This window comes from Merops nubicus, unplaced genomic scaffold, assembly GCF_000691845.1.
Source record: "Merops nubicus isolate BGI_N331 unplaced genomic scaffold, ASM69184v1 scaffold14833, whole genome shotgun sequence".
NCBI classification, from domain to species: Eukaryota; Metazoa; Chordata; class Aves; order Coraciiformes; family Meropidae; genus Merops; species Merops nubicus.
Genome location: NW_008601071.1, coordinates 62139 through 74334, shown reverse-complemented (window position 1 = coordinate 74334; position 12196 = coordinate 62139). Strand labels below are relative to the sequence as shown.

The 12196-nt window shown below is 37.4% G+C and overlaps 1 protein-coding gene across 1 annotated transcript in view; it reads left to right on the top strand.

Annotated features, from left to right (window-relative positions):
• The first annotated feature begins 3604 nt into the window (after positions 1 to 3604).
• Positions 3605 to 12196, top strand: part of LYST (lysosomal trafficking regulator) — a 66669-nt gene continuing 58077 nt past the window's right edge. The window contains exons 1-3 of the mRNA XM_008937891.1: positions 3605 to 3796; positions 6161 to 6251; positions 8919 to 11004. Of these exons, the coding sequence (XP_008936139.1) occupies positions 3605 to 3796; positions 6161 to 6251; positions 8919 to 11004 (2369 nt within the window). The remainder of the gene's footprint in view (positions 3797 to 6160; positions 6252 to 8918; positions 11005 to 12196) is intronic.

Sequence of the window (12196 nt, the reverse complement as noted above, 5' to 3'; positions counted from 1 at the left end):
TTTTTCAGGGCTATCTGAAGTCCTGACACATTCCAAAACTGACTGTCCCATTGGGACAGCACACAGCAGTGGTGAACTGAGATTCTGGTGGATTTCTTTCTGCTCTCTTACAGCTTAGTTAATATGTATCGATATTTCTAGCGTGTGTTCAGCTGACATCCCTGAAGTACAAAGACAGGTTAAGGCACATGACCTCAGTGCAGGTGTTTTGTGCAGCATCTGCTTCCAAATTACCAGGCACCACAGCAATTAAAGATGTCACTTGAAACAAGAGAAAAATCCTGCAGCAGAGTAGCTCCTAGTTAAAGCACATTGGTTGGCATACTTTCTTAGAGTATGAAATGCTGTGCTGTGTAGTGTCAGCTACCACAATCTGCAACCGAAAGAGAAGATGACAAGCAAGCTGAAACCTCAGAGTGAGGGTGGATTTGTTGTTTGGTTTGTTTCATTTTTAAAAACAAACCCACCTCTGCAGAGTGTTTGCTGTATGACAGCATCAGCAGGGCAAGTTGTTCACTGAATTCCTCTTTGAAAAGCAAGTGCTTTAAATGCTCAAATGTTGTCAGGAAAAAAAATAAGGAAGGGAAGAAGGTTGTCCATGCGTATGAAGCTTTTTTGAAGGTTCTTAATTATTTCTCCGTTCTGCTTGTATTGTATCTCTAGCTTCAAGATGGGATGAATAATAAAGTTATCTGAAACTGTTTCCAAGGACATGTTTGAGCTGTCAGTCTGTTTCAGAACTTAATTGCAGAAAAATAGATACACTGAGCAGTAGCTAGCACTTGTTGAAATGAGTTCTTGTAAAAGAAGTGCTTCATTATGCAGCATGCTATCCCTTTACAATTTTTTTTCTGGACTGTAGAATGAGAGTATCTTAATTCCTTACCAGTTATATATTCTTGCATAATGAAGACGTGCTTGATGTCTTTTTGCATTAGCATCAACAAAATACTACTTCCTTACTACTTCCTGAGAATTCACCCTTCTGCTAAAATACGGCAATGTATGTTAAAACCATGTAGCACTGCAAGCAGTGTACAGAAACCTGGAGACTGAGGTGTCAGATGGAAGGACGTGAAAACGTTTTTGGTACTTCTGGAGCAAACTGGGAGATTAATTCTCCCTGTTATATTAGTCTTTTATTCAATGCTAATTACAGCTGAAAATAGAGGTTAAGTACTCCTCTTAAGCAAAAAAAAAAAAAAAAAAGGCATTGCCTGTTCTGATCCTATGTTAGGACTGGAGGGGTGTCCACATGCAGGCCGTATCCAGGGCTAAATGATAGCAGTTGCTTTATTTCCTGGTGACCTCTTCCCAGCAGAGAAGGGGGATCATGGAAAGGAGTGGAGACTCACAGGTTGAAGTGGAAACAGGTTTGATGAAACAGCAAGACTAATACCAATGCCAGTATAAAGGAAACAAAATTATACCCAGCTCAGCAAACAATAACTGGGAAGGCACTCCTCAGGATCAGGAGAAGCTCAAGCAGGAGGTCCTCCATCCTCAGCAAACTTCCCCATTTATACTGAGCGTGATGTTTATGGCATGGGACACTCCTGTAGGCAGCTTGGCTCAGCTGCCCTGGCTGACTCCAGGCTGCTAATGGCCTGCAGACCACAGCAGGCCTGGGATTCTGTCCCACTAAAACCAGGACAAGGGGGTTAAAGGGTTAGTTGAGAAATAACTTTTAAACTGCTTTAGTGGACTCTACAGACCAGATACAATACTGTTCATTTCCAGTTTTATTAATTGCAGCTTCTGCAGTGGTAATAAAGTAATAAAGATTGGTTATCTGCAAGGAAAAAAACAGAAGAACGTGTTTAAAATGCATTTACATCAGGACCTGAGTGCACAATTCAGTTTCTTATACTAACCATCACTTGTACCCAGAGCTGCAAGTGCTTCCACTGTTATGTATGTGATCACTAAAAATTCATACTGCTTCTAGAAGGAAATGTTTAAACTTGGATATATACCTAGCTCATCTTAAATTTTAAAAACTAATTAACTTTATTAGGTTAACTTACATGCACAAAGTATTTTCTCTGTAATAGGATTTTGGTTGTACAGAATCGTAAGTCAGAAGTGAAAACTAGAAGGTTGGTTTTTTTTGGGGTTTAAAGCTCAAGGACTCTTAAGAAATTTCAAATAGTTATCATAAAATGAATTTGAAAACCAAAGAAATTGCATATGATATATGCATGATATTTTTTTCTCTTTTTTTTCAAAAACAGGTGAGCCAAGGGTGGTATTTCCAGGATATAAGTTTCTTTTTCTTCAAAATAGAAGATAAATGTGTTAAACGGGTAAAGTAATTCTGGTGAGAATCTTCCTGTTACACGTAGAGAAAATGTTATTATATGTGTAAGTACTTAGTCTTGCTACTAAAAGGAGCTTTTCATACCATTAATGCTAACAAAGTTGCTCTTTCTCACAAGGTCTTACTTGAATAACTGTGTGTGGATCTTTCTTGATCAAGCAGTATTAATCCACCTGTTATATTTAAATATTACACTGCAAGTTACCCAGCTCTCTTTTTGCATGTTCTATGCTTGGACCTGATGAAAATATTTGAGTTTTGAAGACTTTACTTCAGCTGTTTACACAGACATAATGAGTTAAATATTCTGTAGGAATCATTAAGAGATTTTTGTGGATTACATGTTCTTGTTTCACTGAATTTTGGTTTTGTTTTGTTGTCTTCAATGATCCTTTTAATAGTTTTCTTGCGCTGACTTGTGGGGTTTTTTTTGGCCTTGTTTGTTAGTGTTTTATACTTTTCAGCGTGTACTAGTGCCAACTATGTACTATGCTATAGCGTAAAATAAAAGTGTTTTTATAGAATGAATAGACAAAGTGTATGAGTGCCCTGTGGGCATTATCAAAAGTAAAATTAATCAGTTTAGGAACCAGCTCTTAGTGTTTTCTTCTGGACATGTACAGTAGAATCATATCCTAACTACAGTGACTGCCACCAGCTCAGCCTTGCTTGGAGGAAAACACCATGAAGGCTGGTAAATCTAAAGTATTGTATTTGTGAAATTCCCGTATTTATCTAATTTCATTAGTTTTTCTTTTTTCCTCTTGAAGCAATCTGCATACTGTTGTAACAGACATTCTCTGTTCTGTAACAGAGTAGAAGATAGTGTATTCATATAAACTGTTAAAGAACATGTTTTCTGTACAATGCTGTGCAAGAACTGCCTATTTTCCTCACGCTTCAGGTTAAATACCTTTTAGAAGCAGATGAATACTGAAGCTTACATCTAGGTTACAAAGAAAAGCTGAAACAACATAATTAGATTTCCCTTATGTGGTGGGGGTGGAGTGCTGTGTGTCATGGTCTTTTACCTGATAGGTTTACAAAATGAGTGTTTGGGGTTGTGGCATGTTAGCTAAAGTTTTGCTGAAATAGATTCTCTAGGCTCATCCTTCGTGTTCCCTTCCACTCTCTGTTGGTATATTGATTCCTCAGTCCTACAGACACTATTCCTTGGTGGGGGAGGGATGTAGGAAAGAAATGCTCCTCTCTTCCTGCAGTCTTTTTTCTAGGATGAATATATTTCCTGATGTATTTAATTTCTGTTTTCCTTGCAGCTCAGACATGAGCAGTGCCAGTAACTCACTGGCACGGGAATTCTTGACGGATGTCAACAGACTGTGCAATGCAGTGGTCCAGAGGGCAGAGGCCAAGGAAGATGAAGAGGAGGAAACTCATATGGCAGCACTGGGACAATACTTGGTTCAAGGCCGTGGGTTTATTTTGCTTACCACACTGAACTCAACTATTGATCAGGTAAGTTTTTCTTACCTGGCTATAATTTTTGTATTGTGCTTTGACTGTATGCTTTTATTTGGCTCATGTTCAACTTGGTGCAGCTTTTCTTGCCTTTTTACGGTGAGAGAGTACGAGTTAATTATGAAGACTCAAGGATGAAAGGATATGTTGCATTCTGTCCTTCAGCAAGAACAGGAAAAGAAAAAATAGTGAATCATATACTTGCCAGGTGGTACTGATTGTTGCTAAACTTTTGTCTAGTTAAGGTGTGTGAAGCTCAAGTGCAGTAGCTGTGTGGGAAGAGGCAACAGGTTAGAATCTTCAAAAGTGTTTACTGAACCTGCAGTACAAACTGACAGTTCTTAATCTGAGAAGGTCCTTCTGATTTAAGGCAATAAAATACACACCTTTTGATTAAGGGCCACAAGATACACTTTTTATCTGTTAAGTAACTTGCTCTTGCACATAGTATCAAGTAAATATTTTGTAACTTCTAGCTCAAAAGAGGCTATTTTAGAAGAGACGATCAGTTTACACTACTTTTTTTTTTTTACATAAAGTCTAGCACACATCTCTGTAGCTGCAGATATCCCTTTTCTCCTCTTCTTTCTCTTCTCCTTCCTCTTCAATGCTATTGGATATGTATTAAGCAATGAATAAGATGACATGTAAATTGAGTCTTTGCATTGAAACTGCAGATCCCAGTGTTTTGAAATAACAAACCAAGTGAATCCAGGCTGAGGTTATTCAGCCTTTGTCTTAAGTGAGGTCAGCTGTTAATGCTGGTCAAAGTCATCTTGGAGGTTTGCATTTCCTTCATGAGGTGACTTGTGCTAAGACTCCAGTCAGGTTTGCTGGCCTGGTTCTGTGTGCTGGCTGAACAGTAAACCCACAAGACTGCAATTGTATATAGTTGCTAAGAAGAATCCTCACCACTTCTAGAGCTGTATGGTTTCTGCAAATGCCACTTGAGTTCTGTGTAGTCGATTTTAACAGAGGCTTCAGGACTAGGGCTGCTGGGAAAACAGCTGGCTTTCATGTAAGAAGAAAATGGGGAATTCTCTGTGCCATCCCTCCAATAAATATCCACTTCTGAAGTAGACGGGGAAAAAGCTTTTAGCATTTGTCATGAAATATCAGCAATTCAGGAATTATTTCCTGAGGAAATGTTTTCTTAAGGTGGGGGGGAAGAGGACCTTGATTAATGAGTGAAGTCAAATTCTGGAATTATACCACTAAAATACAGAAATTTAATATTCTGCTTTTTCCAGTTCTGTTATTGTGCTTTGAATGCTGTATTGCTCATTGCCATTCCTATTTAATTTGTCTTGCTGAGAGTAACTTCAGTAGCAGAAGGGAGTTGGGGGGGTGACTTTGAAAAAGCTTGATTTTCAGGTCTAATTGTATTGCATCAGTAGTCTTAGATTTTTTTTAAAAAAAAAAACCTTTCATTTAAATTGATAGTTTTATCAGCAAAATGTTAACTCTGTTATATATGTAGGTCTATAACTCTAAATAACTCATATATAACTGTTTAAGTTGGTTATGTCCATACATTTTAATTTCACTGCTACCTTGAATTTTTGGAGAAAGGTGTTGCTTCAGCTGCACATCCATCATTGATATTAACTGCCAAAATGTTCAAATCAGCTTTTGGGGTTTGAAAGTTTTTGTTCTTTATGACTGAAACCATTCAAGTAGTGCTGCATGGCAGTTGGTAAAGAAATTTAATCCTGTGCCTTCTATTCCTTTTCTCTGAGCTGAAATTCTTGCAGTTGAAGTCTTAGAGTCCCAGTAGGAGTGAGGGTTTTTTAGTGGCTATTCTGTTTTCTGTTTTTGTTGGTTTCTTGTGTTTTTTTTTTTTGTTTGTTTGTTTGTTTTTTTTTAAATTAGGAGTAACCTTGCTTCTTTCCTCCCGTCAAATTACACCTTTCTGTTGGGAGTCACTTGATAAATGTAAGCTTTTTCATTTGCTTAAAGGTGTCATTTTGTAGAAAGGAGATTTCCCATTAAGTTCTTTGAAATTACACTTTTGTATCTATAGAAGATTCATACTTGTCTTGAGCTCCATCTTGGCTTTGTCTAAATCAGTAAGTTACTTGCTTTTGACTTTTCTAGTTTTGTTCTTTGGGTGGGAAATTCCTTCAACTAGAGGGATTAGGAGAGCTTCATATAGAAACAGTTGCAGAGGTGTAAAAAATATCTTAGATGCTTTCTGATTGGCTCTAGTTAATGATTATAGCACTCTCTGCAGTTAGGTCATTCTTTAAATGCATAAAAGAGCAGAAAAGCATGGCTTGAATAGCTTTGTAAAAGAAAGAAGGTTAATCTATTTTTTTTAGAAGTACAAAACCTTTTGTTTCTATTTTGTTTCTAACATAGGAGCTGACATGTCGGGAAGAACTTCTCACCCTCATCCTGTCACTTCTGCCATTGGTGTGGAAAATCCCTGTCCAAGAAGAAAAAGCAATAGGTATGTTTTATCATTTGTAGTATGCTACCTAAAGGAAGCAATTTGTGTATTACTACAGCGCCTAGGACTCCTGACTAAATAGTAGCTCGTTGTAAGGCATATCCTCTTAACATAGAATTAAGATGTGTCTTCTGTAGAGAATTAAAGCTCAAAAATAACAATGTTCTCTCAGCTTGCAAGGAAGATGAAAATTGTAGAGTGAAGGTAAAGGCTTCTGGTCAGTGTGAAAGGCAATGCTTACATTGCTGTGTAGCTCATCTTGCTGGTGAGATTTTTTTCTTTGGAAGTGATTTGGAGGGGGAAAGGGAGAGTATATGATATTTTTTGCTAGTGTGAAGTGTTTCATGATGAGTAGAAGGGGTAAAGGTACTGATTCTTTTTAAAAACAAAGTGATATGTGCTGACACTAGGTTAGACAGAATGAGGCAAACTTTTTCTTCTGAGATTGAAGAAATGGGAAGTAGAGAATAAGCTTAAAGCCAAACAGTGGACAACAGAGTCTGAAAGTACAATGTTATCAGGGAGGCAGGCTCTGAAAAATAGTAATACCAGATCATTGTGAACAGAAGCAGTCTGCATTCCTTAGAAAATAAGATGATCTGTTTCAGAAGCTGATGTGTTAATTGAGGAATCAAAATCACAAGGGTTCAACTGCCAAAGAGTCAGTTTAAAGTGAGTTAAAGAAATGAAAGGGATGATACAAAATAAACTCTGTGTGAAAACTGAACCAGGAAATGGCAGTGATTTTTTTTGATTTGTTGCTGGTCTCTTGCATTTGTCTGATGCACTCTTTTCCACATTACATGCTAAAACAGAGGAAGAAACAAATGAAGTTACCTGTCTAAGAGTTTATTAGGATTCTTACTTGAAGCTCTCTGTTTTTTGTTATCTTGAACTCTTATAAAGTGAAGGCTTTTGTTAATGTTGGTAGAGTTGGAGCATTTCAAGTGCCAATTTCATAGCACCTTTTATTATAAACTTTCTTGCTTGCTCAGTTGCATCATTCCTGTAAACATAATTAAATTAAAGATACTTTTTGGTTTTCTTGCAAGAGCTTAGTGACTTTTCCAGGCTTTGTTTAAAATGCTGTTGTGTAAGTAGATGTTCTGGTTTTGCACTCTGTATAATGTACAGTTTTTACTTTTACAAATTTCCCTCTCATGCTACTGATGCAGTAATACAGTGTATCCAGTTATGCATTAAGAACTTTTTTCTTGTACAGAAATAAATCCACCTGTCACACAACTTTTCTTTCTGTGCAGGAAATAACTTTTGTTAAAGTACTAAAGTTAATTTTCTGCTTCCAAAGCAGATAATGTTTCTTCCTTAAGCATCGCAACTATGACTTTATGAAACAGCAAGGCACAGTCATACTTGCACATGGAAGCATCTTTCAGTTGGATTAATGATTGTAGCTGTTGGGTAGGCTTTGGGGGTTGCGGGGCTGAGGGCTTTTATTGTTAACTGTTATATTTTTCTAAATACCGAACTTAATGGATGGTGGGTACTTGCAGTTTTAGGCTAGGCATTTTATTGCCCAGATACAGTTCTGTCACTGCTTGAAAATGATGGGTTTTTTTTTCCAAGAACATACAGAGTTTTTTCTTTGCCTGCTTTTTTGACGGTTTATGATCTGAGTTTACCAATACAAATGAACTGGTAGTACTTTCATTTTATTCTTCAAAATCTTCTTGCCTACTGAATCAGATTTAAACTTTCCATTTGCTATTTTATACTGTGTACTTGAAAGTTGGATTTTTTTTGGCTTGACTTCTGTGGGGATATTCAGCACCTTAAGCATTATTCCTTTATCTCCCTCTTGTTCCTGAGTATTTTAAAATCCACTGATTTTTTTGCTTTTGATGTTTGGAACAATGAAGGTCTATATTAACTAGAGATTTTTTTTTTTCTATTACCAGTAGTATGCTAATGTTTCTTCATGCATTCTAAGAGGATTGTAAGTTAATGCACCCAGTTCCTATAGCAGCTGAGTTGCAAAAAGTGATGATGGATCTTCAAGTTGAAAAAGACATTTTATTCTTCCCTTGAGGGTTTTTCCTCGCTTGTGGGATGGGGCCATTTGGCAATGCTTATAGTGAGACTTCAGATATATCAAATGATATACACAGAGCAGATATTGCTTGAGCAACTACCTAAAATGGCTTCCATAGCTAAGTAGTAGAGGAGATCTCAGTTGGTATCCTGCTGACTGATATTTTACTTCTACTGCATTAGTACGTTAAACTTATCCAGATTTAAAGGGAATATAACTAGAGGCTTGTGGATGTATTGTTCCTTCATATTCTACTTGCAGCAGGCCAGATTTTCAGACTAAGCATTCTTCCCTTTGCTTGCCAAAATGTCCTTTCATCTATGTTGCTAACATCTTTTCTCAAGAGAATGGAATAGCTGTGCTTACAAAGAAGTTTTAGGAAACTTTGTCATGCTTTTTTTTTTTTTTGTCTAACTCTAGTTAGAAAATGAACTAATTTGTCTAGGCTTCGAAAATAGCCAGTATGGGTAATAAACATGAAAATTTCAGCCATAGGTGTATGTAAAACTATGACCTATTAAGATTCATATGTGCTTCATACTTTTAAGCTGAAAAAAATTCTTTACCTATCACAATGTTCCTGAACATTCCTTTTGTTATACTTGTTTCAACAGGTTTTAATATACCCTTTACGGTAGACATATGCCCGACCAAAGAGACTAATTCAAGTTCCATGAAATCTGCTCAGGAAAAACCAGGTTTAGGTGGAAGCACTCATTCATCAGTTCAGGCTTCTGCAAAACTAAATCCTCGATCTCGGAAAAGCGGGCGCCTGCGCAGGACCACCCATCGTTACTCTGTGCGAGAGGCGAGAAGGTCTCAGCTGTCCACCTCAGACTCGGAGGGCAATTCCGATGAGAAGGCTACTGCCGTAACGAAACACAGGCGCTCCCAGTTGCTGCAGCCTTTTTTAACAAATCCAGTTAGGGACAGCTACCTCCTAGGTAGAAGTGATTCCCTACCTGCAGAAGCAGTACCAAATTCTAATCCTGATGCCCCTAATCTAGAAAGTTCCAGCAAAATTATTCCAGCACATGAGCTAAATCCAGAGATTTTGAATGAGCCAGCTGCAGGAACTGCTGAGAACAACATGGATAACTCTCCTTTTGACTTATGCCATGTCTTGCTGTCTCTCCTAGAGAAAGTGTGCAAATTTGATATTACTTTGAATCACAGTTCTGCTCTTTCAGCTAGTGTGGTGCCCACATTGACTGAGTTCTTGTCAGGATTTGGAGACTGTTCCAATGTAAGTAGTAACACAGAAAATGAAGCGGTTACTGTAGGGTGGACAGAAGAACCTGTGGCTCTGATTCAAAGGATGCTTTTTCGAACAGTGCTGCACCTTATGTCTTTAGACATTAGCAATACAGAAACAATGCCTGACAATTTACGAAGAAACTTAACAGACTTACTTAAAGCAGCATTAAAAATCAGAATTTGCTTAGAAAAGCAACCTGATACTTTCGCTCCAGGATACAAGAAAATACTACAGCAGCCAGTTCAGGATGATTATATATTTTCTAGATACCATCACAGAGCTTTGCTTCTACCTGAAGTTATAGAAGGGGTCTTGCAGATTTTGATCTGTTGCCTACAAAGTGCAGCCTCCAATCCATTCTACTTTAGCCAAGCTGTAGATCTGGTTCATGAGTTCATACAGCATCAGGGTTTTAAGCTGTTTGAAGTAACAGTGCTTCAAATGGAATGGCTGTGTATGAAGAATGAGGGAGTTCCTGGGGAAGCCTCAGAGCATCTGAAAGCCCTAATCAATAGCATCATGAAAATTATCAGCACTGTCAAAAAAGTGAAATCGGAGCAGCTCCATCAATCAATGTGTACAAGAAAGCGGCACAGGCGATGCGAGTACTCTCACTTCATGCACCACCACAGAGATCTCTCTGGGCTTTCTGTATCTGCTTTTAAAAACCAAGCTTCCAGAAACCCCTTTGAAACTGGTGATGGAGAAATTCATTATCCTGACAGATGCTGTTGCATTGCTGTTTGTGCACACCAGTGTCTGCACTTGTTGCAGCAAGTTTCTCTGAGCAGTACCTGTGTTCAGATTCTCTCGGGTGTACATAATGTAGGAATATGTTGTTGTATGGATCCAAAGTCTGTGATCGTCCCATTGCTTCATGCTTCCAAGTTACCAATATTAAAAAACTTTCAACAGCACATATTGAACATCCTTAACAAATTTATATTGGATCAGCTGGGTGGAGCAGAAGTTTCTCCAAAAATTATACAGGCATCATGCAATATATGCACTGTTGACTGTGATCAGCTTGCTCAGCTGGAAGATGCCTTGCAGGGCAACTCTAGTGATGCTGGTCTTGCATCTAGTTCCTCTTGCAGAGTTCAGGGAATTCTTCCTAGCAGTGGATCTGAAGATATGTTGTTGAGATGGGATGCATTGGAGGCTTATCAGGACATTGTTTTTGAAGAAGACAAACTACGTGGCATGCAGATTGCAAGCCATATTTGCCACTTGATGCAAAAGGGAAATGCAGTGATCCAATGGAAACTATATAGCTGTATTTATAATCCTGTGCTTCAGAGAGGGGTGGAGCTAGCTTGCCATGCTCAACAACTCGGACTAACTACAGCTGATGACCACACCTGCAATTACCACAGCCACTGTTTGCCTTCTGAAGTACTTCAGATTTATTTGCAGACACTCCCTGCGTTGCTTAAATCCAGGTTGGTTGATTTTTCTTGTTTATTAATGGAAAACATGCTAATTGTATACACAGCTTTGTATATTTGTTACTTAAAATAGCAATTTCATTTGGACTGTAGCAGGGCTGACAACAGGGTAAAAGCTTGAATAACGTAAGATGTAATCCTAGATTCATAAATGATTGAAAGTGAGGACTCTCTACTGATGAGTTATGGTGTAACAATCCAAAGTGTAGTAACAAATTAAAATCTTTGTTCAATGTGACGTGCTCTTTGCTTCTTCATTTCTCATGATAAAGTGAGTCAGGAATGTTGAACAGATTGATATGTTACTTTACTTCGGGAATTAGCCTACTTAGTTTTCTGATCTGTTTTCCTCTTTTTTCTAGAATGGTCTTCATAGAAACCACCTTTCAAAAAAAAAAAAAAGGTCGAGAGGTTTACTTGTCCAGGAATAACTTTTCTAATTTACAAAATCCCATTCATTTAAACATAGTGGTTTGGTTTTTTAGTTTTTTTTTTTTTTTTTAAAAATAAAACAAAACAAAATGAAACCACCCACAAGGTTGGCTTTCCAAGGCATGAAACAGAAACTTTCCTGTTTATTTTTGAATTGATGAAGTAGTTGTTAATATGATATATGGAAGTTTATTTAGAATATGAGTGTGTCCTTTAGTCCTGGAAAGATTCAGATCTTTTCTATTGGAGTTTTAATAAACTAAAGTGAACTCAGTAGAGTTATCTGAGACAATTACAAGGAATAGACTAATATTGCAGTTTATTTAAAGGATTGTCTAACATTTTTAAATTTTATCCTAACTTAAACTATATCAGAAGTTATTAATTTTTGAGAGTGCTTAGTGACAAAGAGGCAAGAGAAGTAAAGTTTAGATTAAAAAAAGGCATGGGAATATACAGGTAAGTATATGATTAATTTAATTCTAGAATGTGTAATTTTTTCACAGTAAAAGCTGACCCTGTCTCATAGAGATGGAAGGGTAAGGAAGGTGGGATGCGTATGAGCAAACATAGTACACTAAGAAGCTTAAACATCCTTACACCAAACTCTGTATGAACTCAGTGTGATGTTTGGGGGGTATAAAGGAGGGAAAAATATACTTGGAAACAAATATACTGAAAGCTTTTTTAACATTGGACATCCTGGTATAACAGCTGAATGAAAAGTTCTGCTTGAAATGTATTCCTAAATTCT